At 51.9% G+C, this 16640-nt stretch overlaps 1 protein-coding gene across 1 annotated transcript in view; it reads right to left on the minus strand.

The window, feature by feature from the left end:
* Positions 1–14068: 14068 nt before the first annotated feature.
* Positions 14069–16640, minus strand: part of megf6b (multiple EGF-like-domains 6b) — a 93218-nt gene continuing 90646 nt past the window's right edge. The window contains exons 32-34 of the mRNA XM_072452915.1: positions 15817–15945; positions 14917–15045; positions 14069–14205 (exon numbers count right to left, since the gene is read on the minus strand). Of these exons, the coding sequence (XP_072309016.1) occupies positions 14069–14205; positions 14917–15045; positions 15817–15945 (395 nt within the window). The remainder of the gene's footprint in view (positions 14206–14916; positions 15046–15816; positions 15946–16640) is intronic.

The following is a 16640-nucleotide window of genomic DNA, read 5'->3' on the forward strand; positions in this document are numbered from 1 at the left end:
ATGTACTTGTACTTTCTCTGGCCTCAGCAGCACATGTAGTGTATGTACTTGTACTTTCTCTGGCCTCAGCAGCACATGTAGTATATGTACTTGTACTTTCTCTGGCCTCAGCAGCACATGTAGTATATGTACTTGTACTTTCTCTGGCCTCAGCAGCACATGTAGTGTATGTACTTGTACTTTCTCTGGCCTCAGCAGAACTGTCACTGTCACAGGCGCCGGGACACGTTGTTTTACAAATACTGAGGTCTGTTTTAGTACGGGTTTTGTTCTGGTTTATATTTCTTACTTCTTGTTTAGCCCTGGGTAAAACTTGAACCTGGATTTGTCCGGATAATCCATGTTTGGTTTAGTTTGAATCCTGATTTAGGGCGCGTTCACATTTGTACAGAACAGAACCAAAACAAATCCACATCAGGACTAAAATGTGCTCTATTTAGGATCAAATAATGGCGAGTGTGAACGCACCCTGAGTCCTAATGTAGATTTGGTTTAGTCTAATTCTAGTCCCAGTGAAATTCCAGATTAGTCCCGTTTTTTCCCTTGTTCCGTCCTGATCACGTAAGATTTGACCCCGTTTAGCCTTTTTCAACCCGCTTTTCTCCTGATTCAACCCTCCTTTAGTCCTGGTCCAGACCGTTTAGCCTGGTTAAAGCCTGGTTAATCCTCCTGGTTTAATCCTGATTTACTTTATTCCTTGTTTATCCTTGTTTTTTGCTCGTTTAGTCTACAGTTTAGTGCTAGTTTAGGGTCTGTAATGCTTCACACTGTACTTAATAGAATACAGGAGCTCTGTGGTCTGGTTCACCTTCTCGACAGGACGCCCCGATCCAGCCGTGGAGGCAGCTGCAGCGCCCGCTCCTCCGGTCGCACTGCGCTCCATTCTCACACTCACAGACCTGCGAGCAGCCCGGCCCAAAACCCTCCACTCTGCACTCTGGGACAAACGCACAAGGAAAAGAAATGTATCCACTTATACAATTAAAGTTCAACTGGAAAACTGTGAATTTGTTGAATTTGTTAAGTCGCTTTAACTGTTAAAGTGCAGTTGGTATTGGCCCCGGCAGGTGATAGTTTCAATTATAATGCCACACCTAGAGCTGCTTTTGTGAGAACGTGTGATCTGATAATCACATCACATTTACTGACTCATTTACTGTACGAGAGGTTTGTGTGTGAGGCTGGAAATAGCAGACGACAGAAACTATATTTCCATTTTTTATATATTTTACCTTGACAAAAACACGGTAAAGTGTGAAAGGTCAAAGGTCACGGTGATCACCTGTGTCACATCGGGAGCCGGTCCAGCCTGACGAGCAGAGGCAGCGCCCGCTCACGTGATCGCAAGGACCCTCGCAATCACACGGCCTCGAACAGCCCTCACCAAACCAGCCGTGTTTACACGCTGAGGGGAGGAAGACGGGGAGAACGTGAAGAGAACACAAGGAGAACACGGGGAGAACACGAGGAGAACACGGAGAGAACACAGGGGAGAACACGGAGAGAACACAGGGGAGAACACGGAGAGAACACAGGGGAGAACACGGAGAGAACACGGAGAGAACACAGGGAAGAACACGGAGAGAACACAGGGGAGAACACGGAGAGAACACAGGGGAGAACACGGAGAGAACACAGGGGAGAACACGGAGAGAACACGGGGAGAACACAGGGGAGAACACGGAGAGAACACAGGGAAGAACACGGAGAGAACACAGGGGAGAACACAGGGGAGAACACGGAGAGAACACAGGGGAGAACACGGAGAGAACACGGGGAGAACACAGGGGAGAACACGGAGAGAACACGGGGAGAACACAGGGGAGAACACGGAGAGAACACAGGGGAGAACACGGAGAGAACACGGAGAGAACACAGGGGAGAACACGGAGAGAACACGGGGAGAACACGGAGAGAACACAGGGGAGAACACGGAGAGAACACGGAGAGAACACAGGGAAGAACACGGAGAGAACACAGGGGAGAACACGGAGAGAACACAGGGAAGAACACGGAGAGAACACAGGGGAGAACACGGAGAGAACACAGGGGAGAACACGGAGAGAACACGGGGAGAACACAGGGGAGAACACGGAGAGAACACGGGGAGAACACAGGGGAGAACACGGAGAGAACACGGGGAGAACACAGGGGAGAACACAGGAGAGAACACAGAGGAGAACACGGGGAGGAACACAGGGGAGAACACGGAGAGAACACAGGGGAGAACACGGAGAGAACACGGGGGAGAACACGGAGAGAACACAGGGGAGAACACGGAGAGAACACGGAGAGAACACAGGGAAGAACACGGAGAGAACACAGGGGAGAACACGGAGAGAACACAGGGAAGAACACGGAGAGAACACAGGGGAGAACACGGAGAGAACACAGGGGAGAACACGGAGAGAACACAGGGGAGAACACGGAGAGAACACGGGGAGAACACAGGGGAGAACACGGAGAGAACACGGGGAGAACACAGGGGAGAACACGGAGAGAACACAGGGGAGAACACGGAGAGAACACGGGGAGAACACGGAGAGAACACAGGGGAGAACACAGGGGAGAACACGGAGAGAACACGGGGAGAACACGGAGAGAACACAGGGGAGAACACGGAGAGAACACGGAGAGAACACAGGGAAGAACACGGAGAGAACACAGGGGAGAACACGGAGAGAACACAGGGAAGAACACGGAGAGAACACAGGGGAGAACACGGAGAGAACACAGGGGAGAACACGGAGAGAACACGGGGAGAACACAGGGGAGAACACGGAGAGAACACGGGGAGAACACAGGGGAGAACACAGGGGAGAACACGGAGAGAACACAGAGGAGAACACGGGGAGGAACACAGGGGAGAACACAGGAGAGAACACGGAGGGTACACGGAGAGAACACGGGGAGAACGAGAGAACACAGGGGAGAACACGGAGAGAACACGGAGAGAACACAGAGGAGAACACAGAGGAGAACACGGAGAGAACACAGAGGAGAACACGGGGAGAACACGGAGAGAACACAGGGGAGAACACGGAGAGAACACGGGGAGAACACAGGGGAGAACACGGAGAGAACACGGGGAGAACACAGGGGAGAACACGGAGAGAACACAGGGGAGAACACGGAGAGAACACAGGGGAGAACACGGAGAGAACACGGGGAGAACACAGGGGAGAACACGGAGAGAACACAGGGAAGAACACGGAGAGAACACAGGGGAGAACACAGGGGAGAACACGGAGAGAACACAGGGGAGAACACGGAGAGAACACGGGGAGAACACAGGGGAGAACACGGAGAGAACACGGGGAGAACACAGGGGAGAACACGGAGAGAACACAGGGGAGAACACGGAGAGAACACGGAGAGAACACAGGGGAGAACACGGAGAGAACACGGGGAGAACACGGAGAGAACACAGGGGAGAACACGGAGAGAACACGGAGAGAACACAGGGAAGAACACGGAGAGAACACAGGGGAGAACACGGAGAGAACACAGGGAAGAACACGGAGAGAACACAGGGGAGAACACGGAGAGAACACAGGGGAGAACACGGAGAGAACACGGGGAGAACACAGGGGAGAACACGGAGAGAACACGGGGAGAACACAGGGGAGAACACGGAGAGAACACGGGGAGAACACAGGGGAGAACACAGGAGAGAACACAGAGGAGAACACGGGGAGGAACACAGGGGAGAACACGGAGAGAACACAGGGGAGAACACGGAGAGAACACGGGGGAGAACACGGAGAGAACACAGGGGAGAACACGGAGAGAACACGGAGAGAACACAGGGAAGAACACGGAGAGAACACAGGGGAGAACACGGAGAGAACACAGGGAAGAACACGGAGAGAACACAGGGGAGAACACGGAGAGAACACAGGGGAGAACACGGAGAGAACACAGGGGAGAACACGGAGAGAACACGGGGAGAACACAGGGGAGAACACGGAGAGAACACGGGGAGAACACAGGGGAGAACACGGAGAGAACACAGGGGAGAACACGGAGAGAACACGGGGAGAACACGGAGAGAACACAGGGGAGAACACAGGGGAGAACACGGAGAGAACACGGGGAGAACACGGAGAGAACACAGGGGAGAACACGGAGAGAACACGGAGAGAACACAGGGAAGAACACGGAGAGAACACAGGGGAGAACACGGAGAGAACACAGGGAAGAACACGGAGAGAACACAGGGGAGAACACGGAGAGAACACAGGGGAGAACACGGAGAGAACACGGGGAGAACACAGGGGAGAACACGGAGAGAACACGGGGAGAACACAGGGGAGAACACAGGGGAGAACACGGAGAGAACACAGAGGAGAACACGGGGAGGAACACAGGGGAGAACACAGGAGAGAACACGGAGGGTACACGGAGAGAACACGGGGAGAACGAGAGAACACAGGGGAGAACACGGAGAGAACACGGAGAGAACACAGAGGAGAACACAGAGGAGAACACGGAGAGAACACAGAGGAGAACACGGGGAGAACACGGAGAGAACACAGGGGAGAACACGGAGAGAACACGGGGAGAACACAGGGGAGAACACGGAGAGAACACGGGGAGAACACAGGGGAGAACACGGAGAGAACACAGGGGAGAACACGGAGAGAACACGGAGAGAACACAGGGGAGAACACAGGGGAGAACACGGAGAGAACACGGGGAGAACACGGAGAGAACACAGGGGAGAACACGGAGAGAACACGGAGAGAACACAGGGAAGAACACGGAGAGAACACAGGGGAGAACACGGAGAGAACACAGGGAAGAACACGGAGAGAACACAGGGGAGAACACGGAGAGAACACAGGGGAGAACACGGAGAGAACACGGGGAGAACACAGGGGAGAACACGGAGAGAACACAGAGGAGAACACGGGGAGGAACACAGGGGAGAACACAGGAGAGAACACAGAGGAGAACACGGGGAGGAACACAGGGGAGAACACGGAGAGAACACAGGGGAGAACACGGAGAGAACACGGGGGAGAACACGGAGAGAACACAGGGGAGAACACGGAGAGAACACGGAGAGAACACAGGGAAGAACACGGAGAGAACACAGGGGAGAACACGGAGAGAACACAGGGAAGAACACGGAGAGAACACAGGGGAGAACACGGAGAGAACACAGGGGAGAACACGGAGAGAACACAGGGGAGAACACGGAGAGAACACGGGGAGAACACAGGGGAGAACACGGAGAGAACACGGGGAGAACACAGGGGAGAACACGGAGAGAACACAGGGGAGAACACGGAGAGAACACGGGGAGAACACGGAGAGAACACAGGGGAGAACACAGGGGTGAACACGGAGAGAACACGGGGAGAACACGGAGAGAACACAGGGGAGAACACGGAGAGAACACGGAGAGAACACAGGGAAGAACACGGAGAGAACACAGGGGAGAACACTGAGAGAACACAGGGAAGAACACGGAGAGAACACAGGGGAGAACACGGAGAGAACACAGGGGAGAACACGGAGAGAACACGGGGAGAACACAGGGGAGAACACGGAGAGAACACGGGGAGAACACAGGGGAGAACACAGGGGAGAACACGGAGAGAACACAGAGGAGAACACGGGGAGGAACACAGGGGAGAACACAGGAGAGAACACGGAGAGTACACGGAGAGAACACGGGGAGAACGAGAGAACACAGGGGAGAACACGGAGAGAACACGGAGAGAACACAGAGGAGAACACAGAGGAGAACACGGAGAGAACACAGAGGAGAACACGGGGAGAACACGGAGAGAACACAGGGGAGAACACGGAGAGAACACGGAGAGAACACAGAGGAGAACACAGAGGAGAACACGGAGAGAACACAGAGGAGAACACGGGGAGAACACGGAGAGAACACAGGGGAGAACACGGAGAGAACACGGGGAGAACACGGGGAGAACACAGGGGAGAACACGGAGAGAACACAGAGGAGAACACGGGGAGAACACAGGAGAGAACACGGAGAGTACACGGAGAGAACACGGGGAGGAACACAGGAGAGAACACGGAGAGAACACAGGGGAGAACACGGAGAGAACACAGGGGAGAACACGGAGAGAACACGGGGAGAACACGGGGAGGAACACAGGGGAGAACACAGGAGAGAACACGGAGAGTACACGGAGAGAACACGGGGAGAACGAGAGAACACAGGGGAGAACACGGAGAGAACACGGAGAGAACACAGGGGAGAACACGGAGAGAACACAGGGGAGAACACGGAGAGAACACGGGGAGAACACGGAGAGAACACAGGGAAGAACACGGAGAGAACACGGAGAGAACACAGGGAAGAACACGGAGAGAACACAGGGGAGAACACGGAGAGAACACAGGGAAGAACACGGAGAGAACACAGGGGAGAACACGGAGAGAACACAGGGGAGAACACGGAGAGAACACAGGGGAGAACACGGAGAGAACACGGGGAGAACACAGGGGAGAACACGGAGCGAACACGGGGAGAACACAGGGGAGAACACGGAGAGAACACAGGGGAGAACACGGAGAGAACACGGGGAGAACACGGAGAGAACACAGGGGAGAACACAGGGGAGAACACAGGAGAGAACACGGGGAGAACACGGAGAGAACACAGGGGAGAACACGGAGAGAACACGGAGAGAACACAGGGAAGAACACGGAGAGAACACAGGGGAGAACACGGAGAGAACACAGGGAAGAACACGGAGAGAACACAGGGGAGAACACGGAGAGAACACAGGGGAGAACACGGAGAGAACACGGGGAGAACACAGGGGAGAACACGGAGAGAACACGGGGAGAACACAGGGGAGAACACAGGGGAGAACACGGAGAGAACACGGGGAGAACACAGGGGAGAACACGGAGAGAACACAGGGAAGAACACGGAGAGAACACAGGGGAGAACACGGAGAGAACACAGGGAAGAACACGGAGAGAACACAGGGGAGAACACGGAGAGAACACAGGGGAGAACACGGAGAGAACACAGGGGAGAACACGGAGAGAACACGGGGAGAACACAGGGGAGAACACGGAGAGAACACGGGGAGAACACAGGGGAGAACACGGAGAGAACACAGGGGAGAACACGGAGAGAACACGGGGAGAACACGGAGAGAACACAGGGGAGAACACAGGGGAGAACACGGAGAGAACACGGGGAGAACACGGAGAGAACACAGGGGAGAACACGGAGAGAACACGGAGAGAACACAGGGAAGAACACGGAGAGAACACAGGGGAGAACACGGAGAGAACACAGGGAAGAACACGGAGAGAACACAGGGGAGAACACGGAGAGAACACAGGGGAGAACACGGAGAGAACACGGGGAGAACACAGGGGAGAACACGGAGAGAACACGGGGAGAACACAGGGGAGAACACAGGGGAGAACACGGAGAGAACACAGAGGAGAACACGGGGAGGAACACAGGGGAGAACACAGGAGAGAACACGGAGAGTACACGGAGAGAACACGGGGAGAACGAGAGAACACAGGGGAGAACACGGAGAGAACACGGAGAGAACACAGAGGAGAACACAGAGAAGAACACGGAGAGAACACAGAGGAGAACACGGGGAGAACACGGAGAGAACACAGGGGAGAACACGTAGAGAACACGGAGAGAACACAGAGGAGAACACAGAGGAGAACACGGAGAGAACACAGAGGAGAACACGGGGAGAACACGGAGAGAACACAGGGGAGAACACGGAGAGAACACGGGGAGAACACGGGGAGAACACAGGGGAGAACACGGAGAGAACACAGAGGAGAACACGGGGAGAACACAGGAGAGAACACGGAGAGTACACGGAGAGAACACAGGAGAGAACACGGAGAGAACACAGGGGAGAACACGGAGAGAACACAGGGGAGAACACGGAGAGACACGGGGAGAACACGGGGAGGAACACAGGGGAGAACACAGGAGAGAACACGGAGAGTACACGGAGAGAACACGGGGAGAACGAGAGAACACAGGGGAGAACACGGAGAGAACACGGAGAGAACACAGGGGAGAACACGGAGAGAACACAGGGGAGAACACGGAGAGAACACGGGGAGAACACGGAGAGAACACAGGGGAGAACACGGAGAGAACACGGAGAGAACACAGGGAAGAACACGGAGAGAACACAGGGGAGAACACGGAGAGAACACAGGGAAGAACACGGAGAGAACACAGGGGAGAACACGGAGAGAACACAGGGGAGAACACGGAGAGAACACAGGGGAGAACACGGAGAGAACACGGGGAGAACACAGGGGAGAACACGGAGCGAACACGGGGAGAACACAGGGGAGAACACGGAGAGAACACAGGGGAGAACACGGAGAGAACACGGGGAGAACACGGAGAGAACACAGGGGAGAACACAGGGGAGAACACGGAGAGAACACGGGGAGAACACGGAGAGAACACAGGGGAGAACACGGAGAGAACACGGAGAGAACACAGGGAAGAACACGGAGAGAACACAGGGGAGAACACGGAGAGAACACAGGGAAGAACACGGAGAGAACACAGGGGAGAACACGGAGAGAACACAGGGGAGAACACGGAGAGAACACGGGGAGAACACAGGGGAGAACACGGAGAGAACACGGGGAGAACACAGGGGAGAACACAGGGGAGAACACGGAGAGAACACAGAGGAGAACACGGGGAGGAGCACAGGGGAGAACACAGGAGAGTACACGGAGAGAACACGGGGAGAACGAGAGAACACAGGGGAGAACACGGTGAGAACACGGAGAGAACACAGAGGAGAACACAGAGGAGAACACGGAGAGAACACAGAGGAGAACACGGGGAGAACACGGAGAGAACACAGGGGAGAACACGGAGAGAACACGGAGAGAACACAGAGGAGAACACAGAGGAGAACACGGAGAGAACACAGAGGAGAACACGGGGAGAACACGGAGAGAACACAGGGGAGAACACGGAGAGAACACGGGGAGAACACGGGGAGAACACAGGGGAGAACACGGAGAGAACACAGAGGAGAACACGGGGAGAACACAGGAGAGAACACGGAGAGTACACGGAGAGAACACAGGAGAGAACACGGAGAGAACACAGGGGAGAACACGGAGAGAACACAGGGGAGAACACGGAGAGATCACGGGGAGAACACGGGGAGGAACACAGGGGAGAACACAGGAGAGAACACGGAGAGTACACGGAGAGAACACGGGGAGAACGAGAGAACACAGGGGAGAACACGGAGAGAACACGGAGAGAACACAGGGGAGAACACGGAGAGAACACAGGGGAGAACACGGAGAGAACACGGGGAGAACACGGAGAGAACACAGGGGAGAACACGGAGAGAACACGGAGAGAACACAGGGAAGAACACGGAGAGAACACAGGGGAGAACACGGAGAGAACACAGGGAAGAACACGGAGAGAACACAGGGGAGAACACGGAGAGAACACAGGGGAGAACACGGAGAGAACACAGGGGAGAACACGGAGAGAACACGGGGAGAACACAGGGGAGAACACGGAGCGAACACGGGGAGAACACAGGGGAGAACACGGAGAGAACACAGGGGAGAACACGGAGAGAACACGGGGAGAACACGGAGAGAACACAGGGGAGAACACAGGGGAGAACACGGAGAGAACACGGGGAGAACACGGAGAGAACACAGGGGAGAACACGGAGAGAACACGGAGAGAACACAGGGAAGAACACGGAGAGAACACAGGGGAGAACACGGAGAGAACACAGGGAAGAACACGGAGAGAACACAGGGGAGAACACGGAGAGAACACAGGGGAGAACACGGAGAGAACACGGGGAGAACACAGGGGAGAACACGGAGAGAACACGGGGAGAACACAGGGGAGAACACAGGGGAGAACACGGAGAGAACACAGAGGAGAACACGGGGAGGAGCACAGGGGAGAACACAGGAGAGAACACGGAGAGTACACGGAGAGAACACGGGGAGAACGAGAGAACACAGGGGAGAACACGGAGAGAACACGGAGAGAACACAGAGGAGAACACAGAGGAGAACACGGAGAGAACACAGAGGAGAACACGGGGAGAACACGGAGAGAACACAGGGGAGAACACGGAGAGAACACGGAGAGAACACAGAGGAGAACACAGAGGAGAACACGGAGAGAACACAGAGGAGAACACGGGGAGAACACGGAGAGAACACAGGGGAGAACACGGAGAGAACACGGGGAGAACACGGGGAGAACACAGGGGAGAACACGGAGAGAACACAGAGGAGAACACGGGGAGAACACAGGAGAGAACACGGAGAGTACACGGAGAGAACACGGGGAGGAACACAGGAGAGAACACGGAGAGAACACAGGGGAGAACACGGAGAGAACACAGGGGAGAACACGGAGAGAACACGGGGAGAACACGGAGAGAACACAGGGGAGAACACGGAGAGAACACGGAGAGAACACAGGGAAGAACACGGAGAGAACACAAGGGAGAACACGGAGAGAACACAGGGAAGAACACGGAGAGAACACAGGGGAGAACACGGAGAGAACACAGGGAGAACACAGAGGAGAACACGGGGAGGAACACAGGGGAGAACACAGGAGAGAACACGGAGAGTACACGGAGAGAACACGGGGAGAACGAGAGAACACAGGGGAGAACACGGAGAGAACACGGAGAGAACACAGGGGAGAACACGGAGAGAACACAGAGGAGAACACAGAGGAGAACACGGAGAGAACACAGGGGAGAACACGGAGAGAACACGGGGAGAACACGGGGAGAACACAGGGGAGAACACGGAGAGAACACAGGAGAGAACACGGAGAGTACACGGAGAGAACACGGGGAGGAACACAGGGAGAACACGGAGAGTACACGGGGAGAACGAGAGAACACAGGGGAGAACACGGAGAGAACACAGGAGAGAACACGGAGAGTACACGGAGAGAACACGGGGAGGAACACAGGGAGAACACGGAGAGTACACGGGGAGAACGAGAGAACACAGGGGAGAACACGGAGAGAACACGGAGAGAACACAGGGAAGAACACGGAGAGAACACAGGGGAGAACACGGAGAGAACACAGGGAAGAACACGGAGAGAACACAGGGGAGAACACGGAGAGAACACAGGGAGAACACAGAGGAGAACACGGGGAGGAACACAGGGGAGAACACAGGAGAGAACACGGAGAGTACACGGAGAGAACACGGGGAGAACGAGAGAACACAGGGGAGAACACGGAGAGAACACGGAGAGAACACAGAGGAGAACACGGAGAGAACACAGGGGAGAACACGGAGAGAACACGGGGAGAACACGGGGAGAACACAGGGGAGAACACGGAGAGAACACAGAGGAGAACACGGGGAGAACACAGGAGAGAACACGGAGAGTACACGGAGAGAACACGGGGAGGAACACAGGGAGAACACGGAGAGAACACGGAGAGAACACAGAGGAGAACACAGAGGAGAACACGGAGAGAACACAGGGGAGAACACGGGGAGGAACACAGGGGAGAACACAGGAGAGAACACGGAGAGTACACAGGGAGAACACGGGGAGAACACGGAGAGAACGAGAGAACACGGGGAGGAACACAGGGAGAACACGGAGAGAACACGGAGAGTACACGGAGAGAACACGGGGAGGAACACAGGGAGAACACGGAGAGAACACAGGAGAGAACACGGAGAGTACACGGGGAGAACACAGGAACACAGATGGAGACAAATGTGTGAGAATCAACAACAACATAAAGATGAACGGAGCTCTGGAAATGTCATTGTTTTGCCTGGAATATTTGTGCATTAAACGTAACTAGCACGGACACAGTTACAGGTCAGATCTGTGGAGAGGCGAGCCCGCTCACAGGAAAAAGAGATTGGGTCCAAAAGATTTTGACATCATTTATAATAAATGTTGCAATTCTAGCCACACAATTTTAGTTTTATTGTATGTAATATTTGTGCTGTTATTGTAGCTCTGACGAGATGTAACAGCAGAATAAACCCTTTTGTCCAAATGTAAACACCAGAAAAAAGAGATTGTTTTTCTCTCGTTTCACATTTTTCATAATATTTTTTCTTTTGCAATAACAAAATAAAAACATCTGACGATCTGAATACAATAAAGTTTTAATGTAGTGGAACATTCCAGCTAAAGCATCTCCATCTTTAACATGTGTCTGCTGTAGAAGCTGTAACATGTGTAACATGGTACCTCTGTGACAGCGGTCGCCGTGGTAACCCGGGGGACACACACACAGACCTGTGGCTGGGTCACATGACGCTCCGTTCATACAGTCACACTGGTGTCGACAGAGGACGCCAGTGGAACACAGTGAGGACAGGCGTGAGGAGACTGGGACCAGAGTTACAGAACCATCGACAAGTCAATTAAATCTAATATTTCATGCTAATAAATTATATTGTCAATTGTGATTGAATGTTTGTTGGAAAGTCTTTGCCCCGCCCTTTTGAGCCAATGAAGAAATGAATATTAAAGGTGCCATATCATGCTTTTTTTCACGTTTCGTAGTCTATCCTAAGTGTATAATTGATAATAATAAGGGTTGTGCAACACCCTTAACATAATAGTTAAGAAATATCACCCAGACCTTGGACCCCCTCACCAACCCGGAAATGCAGACGGCTTGGTTTGATATTCGCCCCCACCCTTGCGAAGAGCGATCTGGCTCCCCCGCCCAACCCGTGACGTAGTCTCAGAGCGCGTGTGTGCCCCGCCCACCCGTGACGTAGTCTCAGAGCGCGTGTGTGCCCCGCCCACCCGTGACGTAGTCTCAGAGCGCGTGTGTGCCCCGCCCACCCGTGACGTAGTGTTTGCCCCACAGCTGTCTGCTCCGCACTGCGCCGCTCCGCCCGAGTGAGTGAGAAACAATAGAACTTCAGATCAACACTACTTTGAGACTAAATAAATCTGGTGTTTATTCTACAGCGTGCGCAGAACAGATATATCTATAGATCTATCTATCTATCTATCTATCTATCTATCTATATATATATATATATATATATATATATATATATATATATATATATATATATAAAGTCTTATGTCCATTGCGCTCTTATTTCCTGGTTTTTCGGTATCGGATAGAACTTCTCTCCGTTTATTTTCCCGGTCGCTGCATCAACTGCCACATAAACCTTCACCATTGTGATAATAGTAAAGAGTGTGATATCATTAATGAAGTTTTGGGCCTCTTTGAGCCGTGTTTCCTCGTAAATTGAAAGGGAAGGGGGCGGGAGGCGGGAGGGGAAGGGGGGATTATGACGCGGTCTTGCCCCACCGCCCGTCAGTTTGGAGATTGGAGGAAAGGAGATAGTCTGTACTATAGCTAAACACTGCGGGAATCAATCAAAAAAACACTCTGGGTACATATATGAAGCACAAATAGCAATGTGTAAGAAGGTTAAAAGCTCTGAAAAGTCGATTTTGCATGTTATGGGACCTTTAAGTACATCTTTTCCCCAGGGGCCTCACTCACCATGCTCACACACATGTCCAAAGAAGCAGGGGCCTCACACACATGTCCATAGAAGCAGGGGCCTCACTCAGCATGCTCGCACACATGTCCATAGAAGCAGGGGCCACACTCACCATGCTCGCACACATGTCCATAGAAGCAGGGGCCTCACACACATGTCCATAGAAGCAGGGGCCTCACACACGTGTCCATAGAAGCAGGGGCCTCACACACGTGTCCATAGAAGCAGGGGCCTCACACACGTGTCCATAGAAGCAGGGGCCTCACACACCATGCTCACACACGTGTCCATAGAAGCAGGGGCCTCACTCACCATGCTCACACACGTGTCCATAGAAGCAGGGGCCTCACACACGTGTCCATAGAAGCCGAGGCCTCACTCACCATGCTCACACACGTGTCCATAGAAGCAGGGGCCTCACACACGTGTCCATAGAAGCCGAGGCCTCACTCACCATGCTCACACACGTGTCCATAGAAGCAGGGGCCTCACACACGTGTCCATAGAAGCAGGGGCCTCACTCACCATGCTCGCACACGTGTCCATAGAAGCCGGGGCCGCACTCGCACGCCCCTGTCACTCGGTGGCATGTGCCATTGTTCTGACAGCCACACTTCAGCTGACAGTCGGCTCCGTATCGGCCCGAGGAGCACTCTGAGGAGAAAGAACAGACGTCGTCACCTCTACACGGGTGCTGTGGGTGAAGGCGGTAAAGCTGGTGATTATGGAGATGATAAGTAGGTGCAAACGGCAGTGAACAATTAACCTGTGTCTGATTCATCCCTCACATTGATCTGGTTAAGTCCAGTTTGACACTATTCATGAGTAGAATGTTTGTATTGTGCATAAATGACTTCAAAAACAACAACAAAATAAAAAAAATAAAAGTTAGACTGTTAGAGGCCAATTTGACCATTTGATGTTACTAGATTCTATTTTTGAACTACATTGTAAAGGTAATTTCTCTCATTTGTCAATAAATATGGTCCAAGTCTAAATTTACTATAAATTCATTAATAAATCATTGGATTTATATAGCACCTTTCATGACACACACAGTGTTTTTTTAAAATTAAAATAGACCTAATTGTTATAATAAGTGTATTTTTTATGCTTTTGGTTGTGGTTAGATCCCAGTTTAGTCCTGGTTTAATGCAGATTTAGATCCAGGTTTTTGTCCCAGGCCCAATTTATAAGTTCAAGTGTGAACAAACCCTTTGATTTAGTAATTGACTTGTATAGATATTGTTTTTGGATCAATATATCTCTTAAAGCTTTGACATATAGTACTTTCAGTGATCATTTATCAGTGAGCATTTAAACCTATATATATATATATAAACCTGGTCTATTCTGTGTCGTTACCTGTGTCACAGTGTGTCCCGGTCCATCCCAGCCCACAGGTGCAGGTCCCGCCCACAGGGTCACACAGCGCCCCATTACTGCAGTGACAGACCTGGGAACAGCTCGCTCCAAAGCGCCCTGGGGGGCAGCCTGAGGGGAACAGCAACCATGTAAAACACTGCAAGAGCCAATGGAGAAGAGCCACATTTAGAGAAGAATATGTGAAAGAAAGAGAGAGACGACTGGAGATTGTTGCCATGGTGTTTCATTTTGCAGTGAATTTATTTTGCGCATGTTTTCAGATCGGCCTTGAAGTGTCCGATCTGCTCAAGACAGATTTCTATGAACAGAGGATAAAACACACCAAAGTAAAGACGCTGAAAGTTTGAATCTGCTTTCATTTACAGCTAGTCGACAGTTCTTGGCGTTTCTTTCATCAAGCTTTAGTTCCAAAAGTGATGCTGCCCAACTTTTTCTGATGGGGGTCTGTCAGTCGCCGGCTTGTAACCATGGAGATGTTACTGCTTTGCTTGGAATGTTCCACAGTATGGCGTTAAAGCTCCCATTTTTTATACTACAGGTGTTTGTATAGCAAGAAAATACCTTGAAAAACATGATTTCTTCTTCTTTCACCTCTCTGACCTATAACTTGGACTTGTAGCTCAACCTTGTCTCCATGGAGATAGATACATATAATGCCATACTGTGGAACATTTCATATTGCTAATTGTATTATTTGAAAGAGTCAAAAAGCCTATTTATGTGAAGCAGAGGCCATAATAATATGAAAAATTAAAAAATAATAATAATACATAAAGGGTTGGGGTTCGAACATAGATAAATACTGGTATGTGTGTGTCTTGAGTTACTTTTAGTGATTGTTTATGGCAAATCGGAGTTCTCAGCCTATATTTTGCTCACCTTGTGCACAGTCCTGTCCGGTCCTTCCTGGGGGACACAGACACCGTCCTGTCACCGGGTCGTTTTGGGCTCCCCCCGAACACCGCGCCACAAATGCACAGTTCACTCCATAGCGGCCCAAAGGACACGCTGACAACAGACAGAGAAAGTGAAGTATCTAAACTGTACATTCTGTTCTCCTCCATCCCACTCGGTTTGTTTAAACTCTTATACAAGGTGTTAGGAGTACTGAGGCCTGTTGTAATTTATTGCTAGGAGTACACCAGGCGAAGCTATAGGCCGAAAAAGGAGATATAGGTTTGAACATCGACATACACACGCATGACTTCATTTCTGTAACTTTCCCCTGGTGCTACCCAAATAAGGATACCTTTACATCTTGTTCTCTCATTGGCTAATCCGTTGGTACATGGATAGGGTCATACCTGTCAGATATTGTTTATCGGTCTTTGTGCATCTTCAGTATATAAGGGAGGTGCGCCCAGAGAGGGGGGTCCCTGATCATCGGAGACCCGGGCGCTGTTTTCTGCTGTCCTGTATTTGACACTGCTTTCTCTGTAAATAAACTACCTTGAAAAGTTTGCAGAGCTTTGTCAACGTGAATCCTTTGTCTACACCCTACGCCCCAAACGAGCATTGATCCAGCCACCACAAAATGGCGCCACGAAATCGGGACGGATTGCAGACTGGATCGAAGCCTCTAAACAGCAGAAAATCATTGGCCTAGGTGAGTTTTACCTTTCGACCTTTGGTTTGATGCTGTGTGAGTGCTGTTGTCCTATGCCTGTTTCCGTTAAAGAGCTGTGTGGAGGTGATGCTCGGTG

Source organism: Eucyclogobius newberryi, unplaced genomic scaffold, assembly GCF_026437365.1.
Source record: "Eucyclogobius newberryi isolate DKJ021-1_F unplaced genomic scaffold, fEucNew1.0.hap1 SCAF_19, whole genome shotgun sequence".
Lineage (NCBI taxonomy): Eukaryota > Metazoa > Chordata > Actinopteri > Gobiiformes > Gobiidae > Eucyclogobius > Eucyclogobius newberryi.